This window comes from Myotis davidii, unplaced genomic scaffold (assembly GCF_000327345.1).
Source record: "Myotis davidii unplaced genomic scaffold, ASM32734v1 scaffold309, whole genome shotgun sequence".
Classification (NCBI taxonomy): domain Eukaryota; kingdom Metazoa; phylum Chordata; class Mammalia; order Chiroptera; family Vespertilionidae; genus Myotis; species Myotis davidii.
The window spans coordinates 2,502,683-2,530,463 of record NW_006383013.1 but is presented as its reverse complement, the minus strand read 5'-3'; the positions used below and the strand labels follow the sequence as shown (position 1 = coordinate 2,530,463).

Here is a 27,781-nt window from a genome sequence, read left to right as displayed (position 1 = left end):
CGTGATTTAAACATTATTACTACGCTTTTTTTTTTCTTTTTTCTTTTTGCTTGTGTCCAAGACCTGACACTGAGAGCCACCATCAGGCTGTCAGTGTAGTGGCAGTGGGGCTGCTGTAGCACTGGAATGGAACCCGTTAGCCACAGCACAGCCAACAGGTCCCAAACAGTGCTATTACTACGCTATTTTACCCTCCTCTTCTCACCCTCGTAACCTTTGAAATCAGGCGTGTACTTTACACTCAGAACCCACGGCTCACGGAGCATGTTGGACGGCACAGCTCCAGAGAAAGAGGGGCGAAGGGAAGGGAAAGGGGGGTGAAGTGAGAGGACGGGGAGGAGGGGACGGGAAGGAGAAAGGATCCTCGAGGTGACAGCAACGTCCTGTCCGCCTGCGGGGAAGTAGAGGCTGTCCCTTCGCAGGTGACGTGAGCCTTAAAGTCACCCCGAGCCTTAATGCTGTGATCTCTGCACCCCCACACTCCATGGGCTCCTGGGAGCTGAAACGGCATCACAAGCCTGCCTCTCCCAGGAGCCTTCTGCAGAGTGGCCAAGCTAGTTCCCCAGGTCCATCTCAGAGCAGAAGAGAGAGGGAGAGAGAGAAACATCAATGATGAGAGAAAACCATTGATTGGCTGCCTCCCGCAGACAGCGCCCCCCCTCTTCCGCCCCACTGGGGACTGAGCCCATAACCCAGACGTGTGCCCCAATCGGGAATCAAACCGCGACCTCCTAGCTCATAGGTTGATGCTCAACCATTGAGCCAGGTCGGCCCCTGCCCCCTTCCTCGTCTCCTTTAGGAGTGGAGAGTGAGGCGGGGCTGGAGGCTGTGAGCTTGCTTACAGGTGTGTGAGAGGGAGGATGGGCACTCCAGGGGGCAGGTCTTAACTGGGGATGCACAGAGGGACTTCTAGGGTCTGGGGACCCCAGAACCGTGTGCACATGCGCTGGCCTGGGGCCATCCCCAGCTTGCGGGTATCCTGAGACGCTGAGTGAGAAGGGCCAGGCCCTGGCCTGGGTGAGCCTCACGGGCGGGCCTCTTACCTTCCTTCAGCATCCCCACTTTGAGGCATTTCATGAAGCGGCAGGCCTGGCAGGACTTCCGCCTCCGCTTGGTGATCTCACACTCGTTGGTGGCCGGGCAGCTGTACTCGATGTTCCCTGTAAGCAGACAGACAGTGTTGCCAGGTGCCCTACTGGGCCCCCACCCACCGGCCAGAGACTGGACGGGGATTAACCGGCCAGACCTACACCACCCACCACACCGAGGTTCCCACAGGGCAGTGGTTCTCAAAGTAGGTGCTCTGAGGTACTTGCCAAAATGTGTCCAACTCTCTTACATATGGTGACCTCAGTTTCCGAGTCTGGGTGGGCCCGGCACCCACAGCTCTGAAGAATGGTCACCCACTGGGCTGGGACATCAGAACTCCCTGCGGGGGTGTCCTCAGGCTTCAGTGTACCCCGTCTCCGCAGTGGCATATGGAAATCATTTACTATCGGATTTTCTGAGAGCACGAACAGCCAGGTTCCACCACCCACAGAGTGCTTGGAAGTGATGAAAGGATTGAGTCCCAACGACAAAGTGCCTGACGGGGTACTGAGTACTCACAGCAGTTTGGTGAGCGCTCTTAGCCCCGTTCTGAGGTGAGGAAACTGAGGCTCAAAGAGGTTGGATTTTCCCAGGGTAGCTTAAGATCTCTCTCTCTCTCTCTCTCTCTCTTTCTCTCTCCTTCCCTCCCTCCCTCCCCACACACACACCTTCCCATCCCATTTCCTGCAAGGGGCAGTGCTGGGGATGGGAGAGGACAGGAAGGGAAGGAATTAAGATTCCATGTGCCCCTCCTCTCCTGCCTAAACCTTATCCATTTCTTAGGTCACTCTGGCTTCTTGGGAAATAATTTCAATATTTGATAAGATGGTAAAATTTAAAAGATAAACCCTATACTTAAACTAATTTACCCAAGTCTACCCAGGCTTAGAAGCTCAGTAGAATCTGGCCCCCACCCACCCCTGTCTCCAGCCTCAATACCCCGCTGCTCTGCCCAGTTACCAGTTCCTGGAACTCAGTGATCCAGGCGTGTGTGTGTGTGTGTGTGAGAGAGAGAGAGAGAGAGAGAGAGAGAGAGAGAGAGAGAGAGAGAGAGAAAGAGAGAGAGAGAGAGAGAGAGAGAGAGATTCCTAACTTTATTTATTTATTTTTGTTCCTTTCAATTTGTTTTATGGGCCCAGCGGCTGACTGCCAGCGAAGCCAGGCTGGTGGCCTTGTAATTTCTGTAAGTGCCTCCTCGATAAAGTGATGAGATTAATTCATCGGAATTCCTGTGGTCTCTTGAGGGCAGTCTAGGAGAGCTCCGGAGCAGGGAGAGGTCTCTCTCTCTCTCCTTCTTTCTCTCTCTTTCTCTCTCTCTCTCTCTCTCTCTCTCTCTCTCTCTCTCTCACGCACACACACACACACACACACACACATGCACATCATCATCATCATCGCCACCCCCTCCCCCCAAGCTCAGGTTTGGGGTGGGCTCTCATAGGACAGGGTCACGGTCAATGGCATAAATTCAGGGTTCTCCCAACGGACTTATATGCATACATATAAGCATAACTAATGGATACAGACAGCAGGGGCATGTACTTGGGGGTAGGAGTGACCGGCGAGAGGTCAGTGGGGGATAAAAGGAAACTTATGTAATACTTTCAACAATAAAGAAATTAAACACAAACAAACAAACAAAATTCAGGGTTCTAACTTGGAAGTGTGCCCACTACATATGCAGACTCCACTGCAGGCAGGCAAGTCACGTAACCTCTCTGGGCCCCAGTTTCCTCATCTGTTAAATGGGCACAGGTTCCCATCTCATAAAATTGTGCAGATTCGTTGCCAGAAGCACGTAAAGGGCTCCGTGACGTTTGCACATGGGCAAGCACGCATTCAAGGTTACCAGGCTATTTTACATCCAGGCAGGGCTGCCAGGGCGCACACAGCCAGGAGACTGGGTAAGTCTTTTCCCGGTGTCACCTGAAGCGAGCCACCCATTCTGACACCTGAGAACATGAAGTTGTGCCTCCACAGCCAGACTTCGGAGCTGATGCCCTGTGTGCCTGTGGGAGGGAGGCAGGAACGCCCAGAACCTGACCTGGATTTCTGTGACCTTGAGGCAGAGGGGAAATCGCCACCATCAACTCTCTTTGATCCTGAGCCTCAGGAGAAGGAATGCCAGGGCCATCCCCCAGCAGCTTCTGACCTTGAACAAGGGCAGGGAGCAGCGGTCCTCTCCTGGGGCTCAGGGATGGAGCTGTTGAGCTTAGGTAAATGGCTGTCAGGGACTGCGGGCTTGGGGAGGGCCTAACCCCAGAGCCTGAATGGCCACACTTTAAGCTGCAGGCATGAGCAGGCTGTGCTGGCAGGCCTTGGTTCCACTCCCTTCTCCATCTCCCTCCTGGAGGCCAGAGACTTTCTCTTCCCTGCTGTGTGGTCCACTGTCCTCAGCTCTCCTCTCTCCCCTCCCTCTTCCCCAGGGGCCGCATGATCTCATTCCTGCCACGGCTTCGCCTATCCGGGAGCTGGTGAGGATGGGCAGCCAGTCTCCCTGCCTCTGCTTCACACCCCTACCATCTACCTGCTGCTATTTCCATCTTTAAATCCCCTGGGCTCCTCACACTGCACCCATCCTCATCTAAAGTTCCTCTTGCTCTGCTCCTTGTCTTAGCAAAGGGGCCACTGGCCACCCCATCACCCAGGTCAGACACTGAACAGCATCCTGGCTATTTCTAGAGCCTTTTTATCCCCCTCCCCTGATATTCCCTCCTTCCCTCCCCTCTACCTTGGCTAGTTTCAATGCTCAGCATTTCTTGCCTCACCTCCTCATGTGCTAGCTTCTTCCGTCTCCATCTCCCTTTCCACCTGCCTACCAGGGCACATTAATAACTTTCCCTGTGCAGGATCCATCAAGGGACCTCTGGTTCTCCATGGCTCACTGAAACTGTCTGCGGGCCTCCCCCAAAGCCCACTTACAGGGCAGAACCTGAGTGAGAACTGTCACAGAAGAATGGAGGACGAAGAGACCAACCAAAGGCGCTAAGGAGGGGGATCTAGATAAGAACTAAGGCCCAGTCGGCGTGGCTCTGTGGTTGAGCATCAACCTATGAGCTGGGAGGTCATGGTTCAATTCCCAGTCAGGGCACATGCCCAGGTTGAGGGCTCGATCCCCCAATGCAGGGAGTGCAGGAGGCAGCCGATCAATGATTCTCTCTCAACATTGATGTTTCTATCTCTCTCTCCCTCTCCCTTCCTCTCTGAAATCTATAAAAATGTTTGTTTGTTTGTTTTTTAAAAAAAGAACTAAGCCCTTTGTCCTGTAGAAACTCAGAAAGCCTCAGATGTTGAAGACTCAAGACTCAGCAGCGAGGTCCTGGTGCATGGGACAACGCTCAGCCAGCTGAGCCATGCCGGCCGGGCGAAAGATCACGTTTAAATGGCTAACTCTGGATCATGGAGGGGGAAAGAGAATGGCTAGGGCCAGGGACAGTTATGTTTCATTATCGAATTGACACTTCCATTTACTTCTTAAACTTGTGTGCATGTCCCACTGCTCCTCATTGTGTCAAGACTGACATCGAACCCCCAGGGCAGAGCCTAGCAGGCCCTTTGTGAACTGGCCACCTCTGACCGTCCACCCTGATCTCCCCCTTCATAGGCTCCCAGTTTGGAGGCTCCAGGAAACCACATGGAGCCTCCCAGCCCTCTCCCTCCCTCTACCTGGAACTCCTCCTGGCAAACTCTTCTCCATCCTTGCAGCCTCAGGCCTCACACCTTACTCTTCCCAGGTAAGCTCACCTGCCCCTACGGCCTCATCCATCACCCACCCCCACCCCACCACCCCCAAAACACACCTCAAACAACTAACTAGTTAGTGCCTCACAGTCAGGGTTTTGCTTGCCCTCCCTTCTGAACTGTGTGCTCATTGGAGATAGAGGTCACTAGGTCTTTCCTGTTTGTATCCCAAGTACAGTGCCCGGCACCTGTTGATCAAAGCAAACGAATTGAAAGCCAAAACCATACCCACAGAACCCTAGAATACAAAGGTGACCTCCCAGATGCCAAAGGCCACCCCTTGCCCTCGGTCCTCCCTGACCTGGTCCCTCCTGAAGCCGCGGACACCCCTCACCCCTCTTCAAACCCACTCCTCTCTTAGACCCCACCTCCCTTCTCCCTGCGGCGTCTTGCAACATCTCTGACCGCCTCTCTATCACATCTTATCCAAGATGCTTTGAGTGGTAAGACTGCAGCATTGTTTTATGTGTCACTGAGAAAGAAATAAAAAAACCTGCCAATCAAACCAGGACTGTGCTTCCTTGCCACTGGCATTTTCATTTCTGATTAAAAGAGCTCTTTGAGATTTAGATACAAGTTTGATCATATAGCATTCTTGTATATACATGAAAGAGAAAATAGGGGAAAGAGAATCATTTTGTTGTTGTTGTTGTTAATCCTCACCGGAGGACATTTTTTGCCATTGATTTTCAGAGAGAGAGGAAGGGAGAGAGGGAGGGAGAGAGAGAGAGAGAAAAAGAGACATCAGTGTGAAAGACACATTGATTGGTTGCCTCCCTTGAATGCCCCAACTGGGCCAGGGATGGAACCTGCAACCCATGTAGATGCCCTTGACTGGGAATCAAACCTGAAACCCTTCAGTGCATGGACAGACGCTCTAACCACTGAGCACACCGGCCAGGGCTCTCCGGAATCATTTTTTATCAAAGCCACCCTTTTCCTGTTTTCCTGCGGAATCGTCCTCTCTGCTAACGGGGGAGCTATGCTTCTTAAATGTGTCCATGGCTGTCCGGGGTTTCCTGCCAGGTCACTGCCCCCTTCCTGCCAGCTTTAATGCACATGTGAGGGCAGTGACAGCCACACACAGCTGCACCTGGTGGACAGTGCACAGCCGGCTCAGAGATGTTACATGGAGAGAATGTGCATCTTAGGACTGATGAAATCTCTAGGTGGGACATGAACTGAAACTTGTGCACACAAACAGCAGTGTGGGGGGTGCCAGAGGGAGGGGGGTCCTAATAGAAGGTGACAGGAAAAGATCTGACTTTGGGTGGTGGGCACACGTATACATATAGATCTTGTAACATAGAAACCCACCTGAAACCTATATGTTCATGTTGACCAGTGTCAACCCAATAAATTTAATTAAAAACAAAGAACTAATGAAATCTCATACTTCTCAGTCTCCTTCAAGGCTCCTACACCCCCCCTCCCCTCCCCCTTCCTCTCACAGGGCCCCTCCTCCTACCCCACCCCTTTCCCCCTTCTTCTGAACAGCTTTCCCACAAATAAGCTCTCCAGGAGGGCGTGTTACCCCCCTCCCCCCACTCAGATTCACCAAGTCTGGGAGGAGCCAGAAATTTGCATTTCTAAGAGGGTCCCGGGTGAAGCCTGGGGACCAGCTCTGAGAACCAGAGCCCTGGAAGAGCCCATTTTCCAACTCTCCAGGGTAAGTCCTGTGAACTGATCAAACTCAGCACGTGCCCAGCTTTATCCGTGGCCCCAGCCCCTTCCTCCCTGCCTGACCCCTTCCACCAGCAAAAACCCTCTTTCTGGGTTTCTTTCCCTGGGGGCCTCACTATCTCCCCGGGAGCTGAGACTAGTAATCTAGGAGCCAGTGTTCTTTTTATCCTGACTCCACTGTCAAAAGTCTCTCGAGCCTGCCCTCTCCTTTAACTTTCAACCACTATCCTGCGTGGGGCCTTTCTAAGTGGACTGAACCACATCTCTTCGCTGGACAGTTAAATCGCCTCCTCACAGGTTTCCTTGCCCCCAGGCTCCCCCAAATCCAGACCATCTTGCTAAAAGGAGATTTGGGCCCGGCCGGTGTGGCCCAATGGTTGAGTGTGAACCAGGAGGTCACCGCTTCAATTCCTGGTCAGGGTCGGGGCACATGCTGGGTGGGTTGCGGGCTTGATCCTCGGTAAGGGGCATGCAGAAGGCAGCCCATCATTGGTGTTTCTCTCTCTCTCTCCCTCTCTCTGTTCCTCTCTCTCTAAAAGAAATCAATAAAAGAACGTTCATTGTTTGGTGTTTTTTTTATTCTCTCTCTCTCTCCCTCTCTCCGTTCCTCTCTCTCTAAAAGAAATCAAAAGAACGTTCATTGTTTGGTGTTTTTTTATTCTGACTTAATATGAAACTTACCTTATTAGAGCTTTATTAACTTAATTCAAGTTGAGTGGTATTTTTATATTTTTATTGTGTTAAATTAAATTATATAAAACTAGAGGCCTGCCGTGCATGAAATTCGTGCAAGAGTAGGCCTTCCTTCCTTCCTTCCCCCAGCTGCAGGCACCGGCTTTCCTCTGGCACCCAGCATGGGCTTCCCTCGAAGCCCCAGGGGCTTTGTCCGGAAGGACATCAGGTCTAATTAGCACATTATGCTTTTATTATTATAGATACTCTTCCTAATGTTATTGGAGAAACGTAGGCTCTTTCACCGTTGCTAGTGGGAATGGAGTTTTTGGGGTGCCACTGGAATAAGCATTTCCAGAGGCCCCATGGGGGGATGAGTGGTTTTCAATGAGTGGAATTATATCTTGGGGTTTCCCAAGTCCCACTTCCCTTAATCCAGTCCTGGCAGAGGTGCAGCTGGGGAGTTAGCAGAGCTAAAAGCAAAGCCAGCATCCAGAGTTTCCGTTTCATGGTGGACTGGGTCCGGGGTAGCATCAGGCTAGCTATGGTCCATTAGTGCACTGTGTGGGGGGTCCACATGGCCATGAGCCATGTGGGTGAATGTGTGCTGACTCCCACAGGCCAGGAGTCAAGCACAAGCAAGTAAGAGCAAGAGAGAGAACCCCTTTGTTTAGGAGACGAAATACATTAAATCGTCCTGAGCTTGTAGTGGCCATGCCTACGCTGGGCCAATGACCTGCTCCCAGGTGTCACTGACAGAAAGTACCTTCCCTATTCTACTGAGACTTTACTGGGCGTGTCTATAATATTTGGCCTTCCCTTTGCTCCTTTTCTGCTAAGACCAGGGGTCCTCAAACTACAGCCCACGGGCCACATGCGGCCCACCGAAAACATTTATCCGGCCAGCCGGGTGTTTTTGCCGCCGCTGCCTGTCCTGCTTAGCAGCCGACTCGTCCCGGGCCCGCAGTGCGCATGTGTGGAATGTCTGAGGGACAGTGAACTGGCCCCCTGTTTAAAAAGTTTGAGGACCTCTGGTTAAGATGGATCACGAGAATTCTCATGTTTACATATTACCCAGTGCTTTACCAAGTATCGTATTTTTAAAAGATACTAGCTGGTAAGAACATGTAATAAATAACTCCAAAATGCAATGGGTGTTTAATTTTAAGGCGTGCCTTCAACATTTAGGTAAAACGTTTTTCGTACTCGTTCAATAGAAACTTCCCTGGCCACTGGGTAAAGCTAGCAATAAAACTACTGGTCTACAATGTGTTAATCAATAGCCTGGTTATTGCAATAATAGCACTAACACAGCCTAGGAAGCCTTTCAAAATCCAGCCGGCACTGCTTTCCCAGCCCAGCATCCACTTCCTGTGCCCCCACTCCCTTAGCCAAACACGCTCACCTCTGCTGGGCCCTGCTCTGGCTGTTCTTTTGGCTACACTGGCTCACCTTTCACTCCTGCTTCAAGGGCCCTTCCTCTGGGAAGCCCTCCGGGCCCTCTCTGACCTCTGTGTCTCCCTGACTTGCATGTGGCTATGTCTCTGAAAAGAGGAAGTGTGACTTGTTCTTCCTCTCATTCCTTCAGGGCCCTCCAGACAGCACCCACAGTTTGTGGGTTCACTCATTCTCTTTGTATAGATGAGGAAACTGAGGCCAGCGGACCCTAATCTTTGCCCAAGGTCACCAGCTGGTGAGTGGTACCCACTCCCAACTTTCACCCACTCCTGGCTTTGTCTCTGCTACGCCCCCCACCCCCCACTGTCTTGTGTCCCCTGAGGTCCTCCAGCCTTATCCTCCAGGACAAAAGGCCTGGAGGTGGTCCAAGGCAGAATAACCCATCAATCATCACCCTGCCCCTCTCCACCGGGAGTTTCCTTCCAAGCCTGCATCTGGGCCCCAGGTGAACGGAGGCAGCACCGTGCCAAGGCCTCTGTCTCACCAGCTCCTCCTCCTCTAAGTCACAGACCCAGGAGCTGCTCCGGGGGCCTCCTGGTGACCTGCGAGGTTGGCTACATGCCCTGGGAACCTGAGGAAGGGTACAGGGTGGCCTTACCCTCTGACAGCCCCTGCGGCCCTGCACCCAGTGTTCATTTATTCGTCAACTGCTGTCATTCCACCTGGAGGAAATCCAGGTGTGGCACTCACACGGCCTGCTCCACGCTGCCCTCAGTCAGGCAGGCCGGCCGCACGGGCCTTCCTTCCGGTCCTGACACGCACTGCTGTTTCCTCAGCCTGAGCGCTGGTCCCAGGATTCTTTCATTTCCCCCGCCCCCCTACCTTGAAAGTCACCTTCTTAGCACGGCTGCCCTAAATCTCCGGCTATAGGAGACCCCCTCTCTCAATCATCTTTCGTCTCTTTGGTTTTTCTCCTTTGAAATACTTATCTCAGTCTGTCTTTGTGCTTCTTTATTTGTTAACATGTTTACTGTCTGCCTTCCTCGCTAGAGCCCCAGCCCACCAAGGCCATTGCTCCATCTCAGCTCCCAGAACACCGGCTGGGACGGAACCTCTGCTGCATAAGCTCAGGTGTAAGGCGGGAGCTTTCCCCACACCTTGGCCTTTAGAAAAAAAAGTTGCTTAACATTTCAGTCTTTAGGGGACTCATATTAGAGGTGCTATGCAACCACTTTGTATTGAACAGCCCCCATTTGAGAAGACCGCAATGGGTGCCCATCGCCCACGTGAATCAGTAACAAAGGGCGTAAGGAAATTTTACACAAATTCAGTCCTGAGAATATGATCTCACAATTGCAGATGGTAAGTGTCAAAAGCTGTACAGACCTGACTGTGGAAATCGTGACTGTAAACTGACACGGAATAAAAAAGAACTGTACATATGGCTCAACGTAAAATGGCAAGGATAGCAGCCCAAGCCAGCTCATAAGACCTCAAGTAACTGAAACGGGAGTGAAGAGAGCCCGCTCTAAAAGACTGGTTCGAAAGTAGCCCAAGAGCCCTAGCCGGTTTGGCTCAGTGGATAGAGCGTCAGCCTGCAGACTGAAGGGTCCCAGGGTTGGGGTCCAGCCCCAGGTTCTATTCCAGTCAAGGGCATGTACCTTGGTTGTGGGCACATCCCCAGTAGGAGGTGGCAGGAGGCAGCTGATCGATGTTTTCCTCTCATCGATGTTTCTAACTCTCTATCCCTCTCCCTTCCTCTCTGTAAAAAATCAATAAAATATATTTTTTTTAAAAAGTAGCCCAAGAGAAGGCCCTGGCACCGCCATCAAAGATTCGTGTGGGAAGTCGGATGAGCCTGGCTTTACAGTGCGCGAGTAGAGGGGGACTAACAATGGCGGTGGACTTTTGGCTCTCGGCTCTAAGGAGGCTCAGGTGCAACTTTCTGGGGTCGTCCTGAATCTGGGTTCAGCCGACACCAGCCGCCTCCACCTCCCTGCTGCTGAAGTTCAACCCTCACGAAATCAAAGTCATATACCTGAGGTGCACCAGTGGGGAAGTGGGTGCCCTGATCCCCAAGATCATCCCCCTGAGCCTGTCTCCAAAAAGGGCGGGTGATGACATCACCCAAGCAACCTGTGATTGGAAGGGTCTGAGGATTACAGTGAAACTGACCATTCAGAACAGACAGGCCCAGATGGAGGTAGTGCCTTCTGCCTCTGCCCTCATCAAAGCCCTCAAGGAACCGCCAAGAGGCAGGAAGAAGTGAAAACACATTAAACGCAGCGGAACTACCACTTGACGAGATTGCCAGCATCGCCCGACAGATACGGCGCCGATCTACAGCTAAAGAGCTCGCTGGAACCATTACAGAGACCCTGGGGACAGCCCGTTCTGCGGGCTGCAATGTCGATGGCCGCCACCTCGTGACATCATAGATGGCATCAACAGTGGTGCAGTGGGATGTCCAGCTAGTTAGGAACCGCAAGGAAAATGTTTCAATTAAAGATCATTTGACAACCAGAAAAAAGGAAAAAAAGGACAGTGAAGCCTGCAGAAGAAAGACCCAGTGAGGACACAGAAAGAAAGCGGCCATCTACAAGCCAGGAAGAGAGGCCTCCTGCCCTGGGAACTTGATCTTGAACTTACAGCCTCCAGGACTATGAAAACATAAATGTCTATTGTTTAGATAAAAAATAAAAATGTGAGTAGAAAAAGTTTTCCAAAAAATATATTGTTCTATACAATGTGGCTTAAAATATGCAACACAACAGAGGTTCCCATATTGGGATGCATAGATGTTTGACTATTTTATCTAGATCCCTAAAAGTTTATATACAAACAGGCCAAACTTCCTTGGTGTGTCCTCATTGGGAAAATGGGGGGTCACTTTGGGGATCACCTTCTACTCAGACACACTGAGAATTTCCTCTGTGCCAGGGACTGTGGGTAGGTGTGGGGCTCAGTGAAAAATCAAGGTATGTATTAAGGTATGTATTCCTTAAAAGCATGCAACCTTCTTGGGCACTTGGACAAGAAATTGCAATAACCGTACAGTGTGATAAGTATTGCTGGGGTGCTAGGAGATTCCCAGGAACAGCCAAGAGGGGCGCTACATGTGCCAAATGAGCGAAGGAAGTCCGAGAAGGCTTCCTGGAGGAAATGCCAGCTAACTTGAGATCTAATGGACAAAAGTAAGGACTGGAGGTTGGGACAGGGAGCAAAGAGAAGGCTGGAAGACTATGTGCAAAGTCTAAGGCCGCAAGGTCAGCGCAGGGCAATCCCAAAGGGGATCCTCTGTCATGTGCTGGAGCTTTGATTTCACCCAAACAAGACAGAAGAGTGTTCGGAAAGGTCTCTCTGGCAGCACTGAAGGTAACAGACTGTGAGGGGATGGGCCTGGCAGCTGAGAGAGCAGTCCAGAAACCGAGGCAGTCAGTGGTGGCCTGGGCAGAAGCAGGGAGCGATGGAGAGAAGCTGTTGGGTTGGAAAGGTGGGGGGTGGGAGGGGAATTACGGGGAGCAGGAAGCAAAGTTAAAGAAAAGACCCATGTCTGGCTTAAACAGTGGAAGAGTGAATCGGTGATGAACTGGGAACACAAGGAGAAACATCTGATGGCAGAGACACAGCTTCTGATTCGGACCTGTTGTGTTTGGGGTGCTCTGGGACACCCCATGGAAATGTTCATTGGATACTAAAGGAGCTGGAACTCAGGGAGAAGTTGAGGGCAAGAGCTGCGGAGTTGGGAGTCATCCTGATTCCAGAGGCAGTTGAATCCGTGGGCAGGAGGAGAGATTAGGTGCATCAGCAGAGACTTATAAGGTGGGACAAGAAGTGAGGGGAGGAAGCGATGGGGGATACTGGAAACTGAAGGTTGAGGGGAAATATATTTATTTTTAAACTGGAGATACTAGATGTATTGAAATGCTAATGGACAGAAAGAGAATGTAGAGAGTGCAAAAATAAAGAGAGGAGATAATGGGTAGGAGGGTCTCTGGGAAGAAGGGAGGAGACAGATTCAAACCTGGAAGGGTTGAGGCCTGAGGCCAGGGGAGGAGACAGCTTCCAGCAGTGCCTGGGTGGCTATAAAAAACTATGCAAATAACGAATGAAAGACGCACAGATGTGGGAGTGTATAGGTTTGGTGGCAACCAGCTGAGCAGTTCCCCTCTGAGGCTTCTGGTTTCTCAGGAGCTGGAGGCAGGGTCACTGCTGAGAATGAGAGACTGACAGGGTCCAAGGAAGTAGGGCTTAGAAAGGACCCCGTGTGGCTCCTCCGTGTTCCCCTCCTCACGTCCGCACGCATAACGGAGGCTTTCATTACTGTGGGGGGTCGGTCTCACAGGCCAGATCTGGCGCTCAGAGGCTGGCTGCCAGCCACAGGCAGGGGTTCCATCTCCAGGGCAGACTCCCATTGCTCAATGCAGGAACCGGAAACAGCAGCACACTCCAGTCCAAGGAGAAGCTGAGGGGCCTGGCCAGCAAGTTCACCCGGAGCAGAAGGCCTGCTGGGAACTGACCACCTGACAGGTCAGACCACTGGGATGTTTGATCACAGCAGGCTGCTCCCCGCTGCCACACTCCCTTTCCCAGGGGGAGGTGCCTGAGCCAGGTCTGCCTGAGTCTATGCCCCCAGGGCTGATCAATCCTTTTGATGGGCACTTACCCCTCCCCCAGTCATCCAATCAGGTGGAGGGTTGGCTCCTTTGGAGACACTGGGTTCAGGAGGGTGCCCTTTTTGTCCCTCTCAGAGCTCATCTACTGTGGGTGACAAGAAACTCCTTTTCATAGCAAAGAATCCGGCAGGGAAAGTTGTAATAAACACTTCACAGGCACTACTAGGCATTGCCTCTAAACTCCCTGAGGGCGTGGGGGACTGCATCTCCCTGGTTCAATGCTATGGTGCAAGGGAGTGCACATTTTATCTGGAAAGGGCCAGATAGTAAATGATTTAGGCTTTGTGGCCTGAAGGTCTACCTCACAACTACTCAATGCAGCTTATTGGATCATCAAAGACTATTTGTAAATAAACAGGTGTGGCTGGTCCCCATAAACTTGATTTACAAAAGCAGGTGACCAGCCTGCAGGCCGTATTTTGCCCACCTTTCCCACCCCTCCCCCCACCCCCGCTGTGCTAGCTCAACCAGGCACACAGTCAGTGTGTAGAGAAGGCATGACTGAGGCCTATCTCCCTAAATCTATCATGATAGCCTTACTTCTGCAAAATTTCTTTCCATATTAGTTAACCACTGTATTGAGCAGACTAGTTACCTACAAGGGAGCTGGCGAGTGTGAGCCAGCAAGATTTTCAGAGCCTTCCCAGCGTTTGGAGTATTTGTAAATAGATCATTCTTGGACAAGATGTTGAGCATTTTAAAATATCCTTCTTGATTGGGTGGTTGCTTAGGGAACTGCCTAGGGCTATGTCTGCAGACGTAGATGCTCTAAGCTGGAGGGCAGACATCACTGCTCTCTGCTTCCCCGGCAGTCCCATCTGTAGAGGGGGGACTCCATTAATGCCCGCTCCTTACAGGTCATCTTCCCCTTCTTTTATACTTTTCTTAGTTTTCCCACAACCATTATGTTTAAAAACAACAAAATCAGAATCTTGGTTAGAACAAAGGCAAAGAGTTGAGAAAAGAGCCAGAGCGGCCCATCAGCCCTTGCGTTTACTTCTCCCTGTTCTAGATGGACACCTGTTTCTGCTTATAAACATGAAACTCTTCTCATGAGAAAGAGAGGAGAGCAGTTCGGTTCTGATTGCACTCAAAGGCGGCTGTTTGTCTTCGACTTCTCGGAAAAGATCGCTATCCTGTTCGTGGGAGCAAATAATTAAGACTGTTTGCGAATCCCTCCTGTGGACTCCCGATTTGCTAGGGACTTCCCAGCACCGTCCCCTGCTGAGTGTGACGGGAGGGGGGGGGGAGGTTCTGAGTCCACACCAGCCTCTGCCCTCAGGACATCGGGCCCAGAACTCCAGCTCAGTTGGGAACATCATAGAGAAGAAGATGCAATTGTCTCCTAAAAAGCAACTTTTCTCTCTCTTTTTTTTTAAAGCCACTTTTCAAACACTGACCTCAAAGAGTCAGTCGTATCAAGATCACTTCCCGATTTGGGAAGAAAAAAAAATGCTAGTTCAGTAACTTAAAATGGTTTCAACACCTCATGTTTGTTTGTCAAATATCAGTTGGTATTGATTAGCAATCAGACTGGAGGTTTTCAACCCTGGCTGAGGCCGGAGACTTAGAACCACCACCCAAGGCTTTTCAAATCTGGAGATGCCAGGGCCCCTCCCCAGACTTGGGGGTACAGAGCTGGCAGGGAGCAGATGCATTCATTCACCATGCTGGAGGCTGGCACAAGGCCTGGTGGGAAAGTGCTCCCAGTCAATATTTGCTGAAAGAAATTGTATCATGGCTCCTTCTGGGGAAAGTTCAGGGAACCAGAGTCGGGAGTTTTCACAAAATTTACCTTTTTAGTGTTTTATTCTTTTGCACTGTTTGAATTTTACCATATTCATTTTTTTAGAGTTCCTTTTATTAAAAAAAATACATGCTATCTAAGACTAAAATAGCTAAGATAAGTTAAATCCTGTCAAAGTAATTATAGTTTAAATATATGTAACTATAAAAGCTTGCTCTTCGAGGTAAAACAAATTAATATCTCTGCTGTCACAGTGCTATATGTCTTACGTGTTCCTGTAAAAGTGAAAATAATCATCGTAAACATTTATTTTGTGCTTATTAGGTGCCAGTGCACAATCTAAGTCAGTGGTTCTCAACCTTCTGGCCCTTTAAAAGATACAGTTCTTCATGTTGTGACTCAACCATAAAATTATTTTCGTTGCTACTTCATAACTGTAATGTTGCTGCTGTTATGAATCGTAATGTAAATATCTGATATGCAGGATGGTCTTAGGCGACCCCAGTGAAAGGGTAGTTCGCCCGCCAAAGGGGTCGCGACCCACAGGTTGAGAACCACTTATCTAAGTGCTTGATATACATGAACTCACTTAATCCTCTTTTATCAGCTCTCTGTGAGGTCGGGACAATCTCCTCTCGCTGAAGGTGAGAGAGAAACTGAGGCCCAAAGCATTCAGCCGTAAGGTAGTGAATGGAGGGGTCTGACCCAGGAGCCCAGGTGGCTAGCCACTGCACCACCCAGTCTCAACTCATATGCAGAGTTGGAAACATGACCAGTCTTAATGCCCTCGATTGGTTTAATAAATAGATTGTCATCTGAAGAGATCTCAACAAATAAATACTTGTTGAATGAATAAACGGAGACTCATCCCAGGGAAGGCTGGCCTACCTCTTCCAAAGGGAGAGGGATCTGGGCCAGGGACAGGACAGGGCCCCGTTTTCCCCAGTCTGCGTTCAGTGCCTGTCCCAGGGGCCTGTGATCAGGCCATCGATGACCTGCAGGCGCAGGGCTTTGTGTCCATCCTGCCGCCAGCACTAGAACAGTGCTCAGAAGTTACCAGGCAGGATGGATGGAGCAAGTCCGCTACCCACGGCCTGGTGCAGTAAGTCTCAGCTCCCGCATGCCCCGCCATCTCTCTCTCCTGGGCCTTGAACCTGATAACAGCCCATCATCACCCCCAGTGCAACTAGGGATCATTTTGCAGAGGGCACCCGCCCACCAGGGCTCTCACACACCTTCACCAGAAGGATTTGCTCCAGGACCCCTGGAAAGAGGCAGCCTCCCCCACAGCCACTGGGCCTGACTCAGCTGATATGAAGATGCACCAGAAAAGCCTAGCCTAACTCATTAGTCAACAGCCAAATATCAACAGTACGACGATTGAAATTTCTTTTAAGAGCCACATTTTTTAAACTTAAACTATATAGGTAGATACGTTGTTATTAACTTAATTAGGGTACTCCTAAGGCTTAGGAAGAGCCACACTCAAGGGGCCAAAGAGCCGCATGTGGCTCGCGAGCCGCAGTTTGCCGACCAGGCCACGCTGGGACCCAGACAGGGACACAGCTCCTTGCTCGGTCAGCCTGAGCCTTTTACATGGAAAACCGTCATTTCACTTGTGTAATTAAAAAAAAAAGAAACCCTTATATTTCAAGAGGCCTGCAACTGTAAATAATGCTATTTCCCCCCAAAATCAGCTTTTTGAGGGGCACACATATGACACTGTTCCCCATCCTAGTGAAAGCACACCCATGGTGAGACACTGTGTGGGGTTTGGGGGTGGTTCTGGGGCACCATCTCGGGGTGCATGCCATTTCAACAACAGTCCCGGAGAGTCCTTATCCAGACACGTAGCGTGAGGAAACCCGAAAGACAGAAAAGAACGCCCCCAAACCTCTGCTCCCAGCACCCAGACCTGACCTGGGCAGGGGGGATCACCAGGTTTCCCGTTGGGCCGCAGGCCGGGCACCCCTCTCCCCCCTCCGGCGCCCCACGCACCTTGGATGGTCCTCTTGAAGAAGGCCTTGCAGGCCTCGCAGGAGGCCACGCCGTAGTGGTAGCCGGAGGCAATGTCCCCACACACGAGGCACAGGCGCTTGGGGATGGCGTTCAGCATGAACTCGCACTTGATGGCCGGGTCCTCCATGATGACGCTGCCACAGTCCTCGTAGCTCTTGCGACACGGGGTGCCTCCCAGCCCGGAGCCTACAAACATGGGCGGCGAGTCCAGACCGTTGGCTTGGGGGCCCAGGGCCAGGCCAAAGCCGCCGCTGGCGTCCGAGGAGCCGCTGGGGCTGTGGTGGCTCAGGGCATCGATGCCCGAGGACGGGCTGGACGGCTCGGTCTTGATGAAGGAGCCGCAGCTGGAGCTCAGGTGCCGGTCGTCCGCGGACATTCTGTTCAGCAGCCTGTAGACAGAGGCGGGGAGTCAGATCTGCGGAGGCCAAGGTGTGACAGGCCCCAGGAATTAGCTCCAGCCTCAGGGCACTGTGGGTGGGGCGGCTGGGAGGGGCTCTATGCTAAGGCTTCAGGGAGATAAAATTGGAGAAGGTCGATTGGACCTGAAACCACACAGCCTAGAGCAAGTTTCCATCATGACACTCCCAATCCCTAGAACCTTCTGAAAAAACTGTTTAATCCATCAGCTTCAGGTTAGGCACCCAGTCCTTGGCAAATTGCTGGCTTGAGGGTGACCAAAAAAGGTAACAACTTGGTTAAAATATTTGGCCAAACTTTCTGCACAAGAATAAAACATGGTGGCTACACTTGAAAGTCCGGGCATGCCAGGCCCCGGACCAGATACCCCCTTGGGAACCCATCTTGCCCGATCCCACTGGTGCTTCAAGTAAGTCCAAGCTCGGAGCTTCCCCTGCCCACTGCCATCACCGGGATTGGAACCAGACCCCCGGCCAGGCCAAGAGGCAGGGCTTGTGGCAAAGGTCCCAGCTAGACTGGCTGCCCTCTGGGCTTTGCCACTGGCATAGGGCACATGGGAGGGTGGCTCCAGGCCCCTCTCCCATTGCCCTGCCTGGCACCCCAGCAGGCAGGCTGCCGCCCAGCCCTTCCCCCCTGGAGACTGCGCTTCCATCCGGCGGCAAAAGAGAACCTTCCAACCCCAGCTCCGTGCATCCTCAGCTGTTTTTAACTTTAAATTTCAACCCTTAAGTGCCCCTGCCTCACCGGGGAGTCAGGGGAGCATTATCAACGTGACAGGAACATTAGGAAGCGTCCAGCTTCCCGTAAGGAAAGCCCCTCCTCTGAGACCTGCTGGGGGATGAGCACCCTGCTGCGGGGTGAGGGGCCGGCAGGTGTGACCCTCCCAGAGCCCAGCTCCCAGGATGAGAGGAGGGGCCTCTGAATGGGCTGGAAAGGCTCACAGCAGGGAGATGGCTGGCGTGCATTTGGGGAAGCTCAGCTGCAGCCCATGCTCAGGCCTCTGGGCCAGGCAGGATCTGGAATCAGGAGCCTGGCAGGGTCCAGCTGGCCCAGGCCCGGCCTGGCCACGTGGAGGTAAAGAGGAGGCCACGGCTGATGCCTGAGGAGCAGGTGGCAGGGAAGAGGGAGAGGTCCTGGAGATGGAAAAGGGCTGGAGAGGTCAGCAGTACAGCCCGTGAGTGGCAAGATGGCTCCAGGTTGGGAGGGAGGGTCTCAGTGCTGGAGGGCCCACGTTGGGGGGGCGGGGGCAGCCACAGTTCTACCTCCAGTGTTGCTCAGAGAGAGCCCCTATTTTCTGAGCAGCCTACTGGGAAGGGGCTGGTCACCACCTGGGGAAGGGGCCGCCTTCTCACCCCACGAAGCCCACACCCACATCACCAAGTGCAATCTCGTGACGGGGCCTTCATGGTGCCGACACACTAATGAGTTCTTAGTTAACACACCTGCCGGGGGGCTGTCCCAGGCATCTACCCTTGAAGATGTCTGGAGATAGGGAATCCATTGCCCTAGAGACAGTTCTAAACAGAAATTGGGCGCTGCGGGTACAAAGATAAAAGGTTCCTACTCTTAAGCGCTTTATTATTTACTGGAATGCAGGGTTTGAAAACAGGGGCTCCCTGGTTTATTCCAAATAAACATTGAGTCCTCAAGTTCTTGGAGACCCTCTCCTACAGGCCCGGTTTCCCTTACATGGGCAGAGGGTGCCCCCGCTGAGGGTCTCCTCTGGGCCCTTTAGACACCCCTGGCTGGTGCCCTGGGCTCCCCACAGCCGCCTGCTTCCCCTCCACCAGCAGCGGGTCCCGATTTGTCCTCAGGAAACACCGTCAGCCTGGCAGGGTGTATAACAGGCAGAAAACCTGCCCGAGCGAACACAAGTGCGCCTTTGGGTCCCTTCCCACCAGGCCCTTGCACGGGCAGGCAGGGAGGGCTGACAGGTGCCCGTTCCTTTGTAACCCCATCCTGCCCACCGCTGTAGGCTCTGCCATTCACCGGAACATCCCAGGCCCACCTTACAAACCCTGCTAGTGAGGCAGCTCCCAGCCCAGCCCTCCACCCGCCCTCCCCTAGAGGCCCAGAGATCCAGGAGATACACTTGAAATAAACAGTAATTATGGCAACTACTACTTAGTGAGCATGAATTATGTGCCACCTGCTTCAGATCTGTCCCGGGGAAGTACAAGAGCATGTGCCTGGGGGAAGACGGAGAGCCCTGGCTGCTCCCAGTGGGCGCAGCCATAGTGTCCCCACTCTCTTCCCCCAGCCTCTGGGCTCAGACAGCCCTGAAGGGGACCCGGGGCGGCAGTCCCCTAAGCCTTGGTTTCCCCTCCTGACCCTCTCTTTCTTTTTTTAATGTTGTTTTGTTTTGTTTTTGTTTGCTTTTGTTTTTATAGATTTCAGAAAGGAAGGAAAGGTGGAGAGACAGAGAGAGAGAGAGAGAGAGAGAAACATCAATGACGAGAGAGAATAATTGATCGACTGCCTCCTGCACGCCCTCCACTGGGGATTGAGACTGCAATCCCCAGGCATGTGCCCTGACCGGAAATCGAACCATGACCTCCTGGTTCATAGGTCAATACACAACCACTGAGCCACACCAGCCAGGCTAACAATTTCATTCTTGCAATGTTCTCATATTTGTGATCATTATTTTGGCTTCACTAGAATGTCTTTTCCAGAGACAGTCAACCTGTATTTCAGGCACCTACTGTGTGCTAAGTGCTAAGCCAGATAATGGGAACAGGATAGGCACACTCCTCGACCTCAGACACTCTCACAGACACAAATGTGCAGAGCTCCAGGAAGGACAGGGTGGATACAACACTGACTGTGGGGGGCCTGTTGCACCCCACCAGTCTTGCTCCATTCATTCAGATCTGACCACCGAAACCTTCTCCACACAAGACCAAATGTTCCAGGGCGAATGTGTGTGTGCAAAATCACCCCAGTTGAGAACCACTGACTTAGATGTATGAGGGAAGAGGGAGGAAGAGGGTACAGGAACTGAGGGCTGGGCACATGGATGGTGCGGTTTCAGGATCAGGGGAGTGATGTCAGAAATGGTGGGTGTGGGAGAACCAGAGAGGTCTGAGTGCGGCGGCTTCCAGCGGGTGGAGGCTGAGGTTTGGTAGGAAAAAGAGCCAGAGAAAGGGAAGGAAGGGGGCTGGGTCAGGGAAGACTTCAGGGGTGGGGCCTGGTGGCAGGCCCAGGAGGGTGTGGCTGCAGGAAGTGTAGCCTCAGGACATGGGGGAGGTGGCTGACACTCGCCCTGGGGAGGGGAGTCGTGTTGGGTCTGTCATGTGCGGTTGGCTGAGACCCACTTCCCAGCTGGGTCGATGGCTATTGACTCCATGAGCAGGGGACAGATGCCGCATCTCAGCAGCCTCTGAAAGAGCAGCGGTCCCTGGTCGAAGCCCCTCCAGGCATCGCTTTCCCTGCGATCCATCTCGGAACAGGACAGAGCCCTGGCCTCAATTCCACCGCCTCTGATAGGACAGGGCCTCCTCCTGCCCCACCCAGCCCTGCCCTGGCCCTGGCCCTGGCCCTCCTCATGCCAGTGCGGGGCCCTGGAGCCAGAGAGGCCTGAGCTCCAGTGGTGCCTGAGCTGACTGGGGGGCTCTCTGCCTCTGCTGGACAGCAACATGGGTTGAAGGTTTTCCTAATGCAGAGACCTCAGACTCTTGGAAGACCTGAGTGAAACCCAAACTACTGAGATAGTCTCCCAGGTTCTCTAGAGGAAGAAACATCCCAGGCTGTCACCACGAGACAGTCATGAACTTTAAGCTGTCATCCAGGCATCTAGCCCCTTGAGGTGCCTGCTGGTGGGCAGACAGCAGGAGAGAAGCTTCTGGAGAAAAGAGGGATGACCTGGCCTGTCTCCTCTAAGGGGTGGTGTCCACCCACCACATGCAGAAACCTGGGCCCCATGCAGAGGGGCCCTCAGAGCCCTCTGTTTCGCTGGGGCTGCCCCTCTAAGAACAGCAACAAGCAGCTGAGTTCCTTACAGGTTATGAGCCTGCACTGTGGCATCAAACCAGCCAGTTCTATATGACCTGGTAGCTGTTCCCTTTGAGTAAACAGGTCACCCTCTCTGGGCCTCAGGGTCCCCATCTGTAAAACGGGCTCAAACACAACACCTCCTTCATGGGGTTGGTCTGGGTGAGCATGAACTAATGCAGGCAACACGTATGGAGTGAGCTGGCACCCAGCAAGCACTCAGAGGGCATTGGCTGCTGTTGTGGTTCCCCCAGGAAACCCCTTCCGGAAAACCCAGCACCTGTGGCCAAACCCAGCAAAGCTCTTCCCTCAACCAAGTCCCCAGATCTAGAAGAGCTATTTCCATAAGGACTTGCCATTTACCGGGCAGGAAAGTGGTTGGTTAGGCAAATTAAGAGGATAAATGAGCCCGGCCAGTGTGGCTCAGTGGTTGAGCATCAAACCATGAGCTCAGGTCCTCACACCCTCCTGCCTTGTCTTTGCAAAGGCAAGTGGGGGCAAGCGGCTGTCCCTGGTGCTTTCTGTGCCTTATAGCTGCTCCAGTGATGTGACCAGGGCTGCATGAGCAAGCCAGGGGCCTCTGGGGGGGGGGGTTCACCTAGGGCAGTGATCAGCAAACTGCGGCTCATGAGCCACATGCGGCTCTTTGGCCCCTTCAGCGTGGCTCTTCCACAAAGAGCCACATGTGGGCACACACGTACAATGTGATTGAAATTTCGTGGCTCATGCGCAGAAGTCGGTATTTTGTGGAAGAGCCAGTATTTTGTGGAAGAGCCACACTCAAGGGGCCAAAGAGCCACATGTGGTTCACAAGCCCCGGTTTGCTGACCACTGACCTATTGTAATAAGGGGGGTTTGTCACTACCATGTGTTTGAAATCTTGCACATGTGTGTCTTACAATAGTAGACCCATTTCTCTGGACAGACACACCAGCTCAGCTGGAGTCCTGAACCTAAGTTCTCAGAGAATCTCCTGCCTGCCCTGGTGACTTTCAGATGAGGGGTAAAGCCCCGAGAAGCTGTGACTCGCCCAAAGCCGCTAACTAGAGAGCCAGGCTGGTTGGGGTCAGAGACAGAGGTGAGCTGCCCTGGAGAATGAGCTGAACTCAGGCGGCCCACCTGCCCACCTCCATCGCTGCCTCTCGTGGTGGTTCTGTATTGCCTGGTCTCCTCAATCAGACTTTCCCAACACTCTCTTTCTCTTTTCCTCTTGGGAGCCCCTCTGGGACCTAGGGCTGCAAAACGACCCAATAGCAAACTGGCTTCCGTGACAACCTGCCTCCCCCCATGCACTGGAGCTCAGGCAAAAATCTGTAATTAAGCATCTTGTCGTTAGAAGGATTAGTCAAAACCAGGCCGATCCTGGACAACTGATTGAAATCTCGTTCCACACAAATTACGGCATGGAAAATAATGACGGGTAATTAGTGCCTTTCAATCGGGGCTTTTTATCCATGATTTTCCAGGCTGCATCCATCACAATGAGAAGAGAGAGGCTCTGCCACAGGAGGGTGAGATGACTGGACGTGGAGTGCCTGCCTCGGGACAGCGGGAGGGCCCACGATGGACGGCCACAGGGGGCTCAGACCCTGGCTCCATGCAAATCAGAAGCACCTCCCCACCCCCTACCCCCTGGGGTGACCTTGGTCCTCTCAGTGCCTTTATGCAGGACCCAAAAGTACTTGGTGTCCCTCACTTTAGCCCACTCGACCGACTCTGGGCTCTGACCACCAGAAGGTATGTTCGGAGGAAGGACGGCATCACACACTCAGAATATGCCCCAAACCAGTGATGGCGAACCTTTTGAGCTCGGTGTGTCAGCATTTTGAAAAACCCTAACTTAACTCTGGTGCCGTGTTACATATAGAAATATTTTGATATTTGCAACCATAGATAAACAAAGACTTATATTTTTGATATTTATTTTATATATTTAAATGCCATTTAACAAAGAAAAATCAACCAAAAAAAACGAGTTCGCGTGTCACCTTTGACACGCGTGTCATAGGTTCACCATCACTGCCCCAAACACATTTCCAGCATTCTTTCTTTCGGTAGCTATTGGAGAGCTGACATCTGTGAATTTATCTTAACTCTTCCTGACTCTGTTCTTATGCTCACCCTGTACCAAGTACTGATATGGCATGAGAATCCTACCTACTGTCATTGATCCGATTCGGCAGTTTCCACATGGCATGTAATCCTCACAGTAGCTGTGGTGCTGGGCCTTGGAGCTTAGTGGTTGCAGTTGGACTGACTGAGTTTGAATTCCAGTTCTGACTCTTACAAGTTATTGAACCTTTCTGTGCCTCAGTTTCCTCATCTGTAAAATGGGGGTGATAGTTACCATATTCATCTCATAGAGTGATTAGTGAGTTAATACAGAAAAGAGCTTGGAACAATGCTTGGCATACAGGAAGCGCTCAGTAAATAAATGTTAGCAGTTAGCAGTTCCTAGCACCCCTTTTTTGGTAATAAGGGGATGGCTTCCATTCAGTCTCTAAAAATTCAATCATATAGCAAGCAAGACTGTCTTACTCCCTCTCTTTCCATCATTTATCCATCTGTGCATCTACCTAGCTGCCCATTTAACCATACATTTGCATGCTGGGACTTCCATAGAGAAAGTCCCTTTTCGGACAGAGACTCCTCATTCGGGCACTATATTAGAACCAACTATTAGAATTAGCTAGCCCCTCTCCTAAAAAATGAAATCCTAATCCAGCATTCATTCTCTCTCTCTCTCTCTCTCTCTCTCTCTCTCTCTCTCTCACACACACACACACACACACACACACACACAGCTCCTACAGGAATTGCCACATCCTTATTCTTACAGATCTCCACCCACTGGCCCAGCTGATTGGCCGGGGGTGTGCACCAGACCCAAGCAGGGCCACTGAATCTCTCCCAGGGTATCTGAGGTGTCAGGTCTGCCTCTCTAGGGACAGAGCAGTAAGATGGACAGCTCAAGGTCATACTTCACACCATTGTGCAGCGAGGGAGAAGAACGTGGAAGCTGGCAGCAGAGACGGGCTGGCCAGGAGCAGAGCCCTGGGAGCAAGCCTCACACACTGTTGGCGGGTGCTCACAAGCCCCGCAGCACCTCTGCTCAGGTGAGTGAGAAGAGCCTCATTCCCTGACTCCATGGCTCACACAAGGGGGTCCTGACACGTAACATTCAGTAGATGGTGTGTGAGTACACACCATCTCATTCATGTATGCCCTCCCTTCCTCCCTCCTCCTTCCATTGCCAGTTCTTGAATATCTGCAGTGTGGCAGACACTATTTCTGCCCTATGGACAGGTTCCTGCCCTCAAGGAGTGACAATTCCATATTTCATTGACTCTAAGCTATACTATTTTGTCACATTTTAACATCTTGATAATTAGAATGTATCTTGAATCAAAATTATGCCATAGTTTGATTTAATTTGTGGTTTCAAAAATAATAGTGTCTTTAGCAATAGATGATGTCATAGATTCAATGAAATATGCAAAGTATAGATGGGACTGTTATGAGTTCACCAAAAGCAATTTCATTTTCTTCCTAGATATTAGAAATACTACATTTCCCAGTTTCCCTTTCTGTTAGCCCTGGCCAATGGAATGTGGGCAAAGTGATATAAGCCACGCCCCCTTTCTGGCCCATAAAAATCTCCAATGGCACTGACTCCTACACCCTACTCCCCATCTCCTTCTCTTTCTCCATTCTGCAGGCCACACAGGATCTGGGCAAAGGCTCCAGCTCCAAGGCCCTGGGGGATGGCAAAGCCACAAATTGGAGGAAGCCCGGATCCCTGAACACCCTCACCAGAATCTTGAGTGGGCAAGATGTAAACTTCTGCTGGGTTAAGCCAATGAAATACAGGGGTTGTGTGCAATAATAGCTAGTGGTACCCAAACCACAAAATAGTGTAGATTCAGTTAGTGAGGAGTGCTAAGGAAGGGACAGGTGACAGGTGAAGGAGTGTCCAGAGAAGGCCTCTCTGAGGGGGGCCTGAAGAAAGAGAGGGAGGGAGGCACATGGGGAAAGTGCTGTGTGGGAGGAACAGCTGAGACAAGGGGAGGCAGGCAGCGCCCTCTTCCAGCCAGAAGCACTTAGACCAAAGGGCTTCTGGTGTGTCCCCCTGGCCAACTGGCCACCTGCCTTTGGAGAAGTCCCCAGCGATAGGGAGAGCACTAATTCAGGAGGCAGCTTTTCCATTGTTAGACCACTCAGATGGTCTTACAAAAAAAAGCTCTTGCCAAGACCCCAAATATTTCTTCCCTTTGGAGCTTCCAGTATAATTTACACCGCTCTCCCCCTCAGGACCTACAGAACAATTCTGAGCCCTCTAGATTGGTGAGGGTGTCTTCCTGCTCCCTAGTGAGCCCTCTCCGCACCAGGATCAATATGTTCCCTCCTTTAGGAGGAATCCATCTGCTCTGTCTGTTCCTCCTAAAGAAGCGCTTAAGAACCGAGCACAGCTCTTCAGGAGAGTTCTGACCAGCCCAGAGCAGGACGGTGCCCACACCTCCCTCATCTTGGACACTATACTTCTGTTGATGCAACCCGAGATGGAATCAGTGTTTAAGACCCTTGGCTCACACTGTCAACTTCCACTCTGCTCCCTGTGTGATCACACCCCGGAGTCTCTTTCATGTGTGCTGTTGGTGGGTCTTATTGCCGCTTCCCCATGTGTGTTCCCACCTCCTGGCCATGGCAGTGGCCCTGACTGTGTGACCTTATGCACAGAAGAGATGACACAAGAAGCTTGAGGCTCCCAACATCCATTTCTCTTCCTGACTCAATTTTCTGGTCTTTGTGCTAATGGGCAGATGACCAAGAATCATAACTTGGTGGACAAGGTGGGAGCCGGGCACTGCAGCCACCTGGGAACCCGCTTCTGACCTCTGTGATGCTGATGGCAGTGTGATGAGAAAGGCCTTCCTCTATGCTGGGCACAGAACCATGTGCATTCAGTCACTGATTCCTTGCAATAACCTGTTGAAGTAGGTACGTCAACATTTTCCCCATTTTGCAGATTAGGAAACTGAGGCTCAGAGGGGCTAACTGTCTTGGCAGGGGTCACACAGCCGGAAGGTGCTGCAGTGGTTTACAAAGCAAAGAGAACTGAGTCACAACACTCCTTCTGCTCAAAACAGCCTGGGGCTTCCCATAACGCTCCCAGAAATCAGGAATCCTTACCTCAGCCTGGGAGGCCCCTGGGGTCTGGCCCTACCACCTCTGTGATGCTATCCGCAACCCGCCCCTCTTCAACCTCCCCCCCCCCTGATTGCTCTGTGCCAGCCACACTGGCCTCAGGGCTGTTTCTTGACATTATGCTGTCACCTCTGTATATGAGATGTGGGCAGGGCCATGTCTGTTTCCTTCCCACTGTTCTTCATGGTCTGGACCCTTCCAGGCACCCAATAGGCGCTCAGTAGATACTTGAACACATGAATGAGGAGGCCTGAAGTTGGGTGGGATATGGTCCCCAAGACCAACACCTGCCCAGGATGTGACAGTCACGGAGTGAGCCACAGGACAGGGCCAACGTCAGAGCAAGGGTCAGCCAGTGCCGAAGGAGCAGCGCCCAGAGGCCGAGTCCCACATCCCCACCGAAGGACCTAAAGGATCCACCTCGCCTTCTGTTCCCACTGAATCCAGCTAATCCTGCTGGAAAGACTTTACAAAAGATGTAGGGGGTTTTCTTTCTGCTGTGCCCTTTATTTTAAGCACCCAGAACCATGGAATGTGTTTGGAAGCAATTTCTAGAGGCTAGAGTCTGAGGACCCACTTATCAAAACAAAAAAAAAAAAAAAAAAAAAAAAAATACAAAACAAAAAAACACCTGGTTTCAAAACGTTAAAAAAGATACTTGAACACAAGAATCAATGTGATTTATGAAAACCTGTGGAAAGTGAGGTTGGAAAAACAAAGCCAGAACCCCGCCTCTGTCTAAGTGAGAAGGTGCACCGCTGCGCCCTGCCCTCTAGAATCAGGACAGAAGAGGGGCCAGGCAGGCTGCCTGCTCACTAACGCAACCTTCTGGGCCCAGACCACTGGGTTCGAATCCCGCCCTTGTCACCCACCGGTTGTACAACCAGTTGCTTCACCTCTCCCCACCTCAGTGTCTCCATCTGCAAAGTGTGTGAAGTGGCCCAACCCCACAGAGCTTTTCTGAGGATTGAATGACACAATAAACGTGAAGCCCCCACAGCACAGCTGCTCACGGGAAGTACTCAATAAAGTTGAGCTGTTAACCACGACTCCTCAGCGCTCCGGGTGCCGGTCCTTCCAGCCACAGCAAGGAGGACCTGACAATTTGGGTCTGAGCCTCCTCCATAAGCTGGCTGTGAGA

General features: G+C 51.8%; 1 protein-coding gene across 2 annotated transcripts in view; it reads right to left on the bottom strand.

The window, feature by feature from the left end:
- The window catches only part of ESRRB (estrogen related receptor beta), a 166,903-nt gene that overhangs the window by 37,240 nt on the left and 101,882 nt on the right, over positions 1–27,781 (bottom strand). For both annotated transcript variants that reach the window (XM_006778814.2, XM_006778813.2), the window contains exons 2-3: positions 17,005–17,414; positions 1,044–1,160 (exon numbers count right to left, since the gene is read on the bottom strand). In XM_006778814.2, the coding sequence (XP_006778877.1) occupies positions 1,044–1,160; positions 17,005–17,414 (527 nt within the window). The remainder of the gene's footprint in view (positions 1–1,043; positions 1,161–17,004; positions 17,415–27,781) is intronic.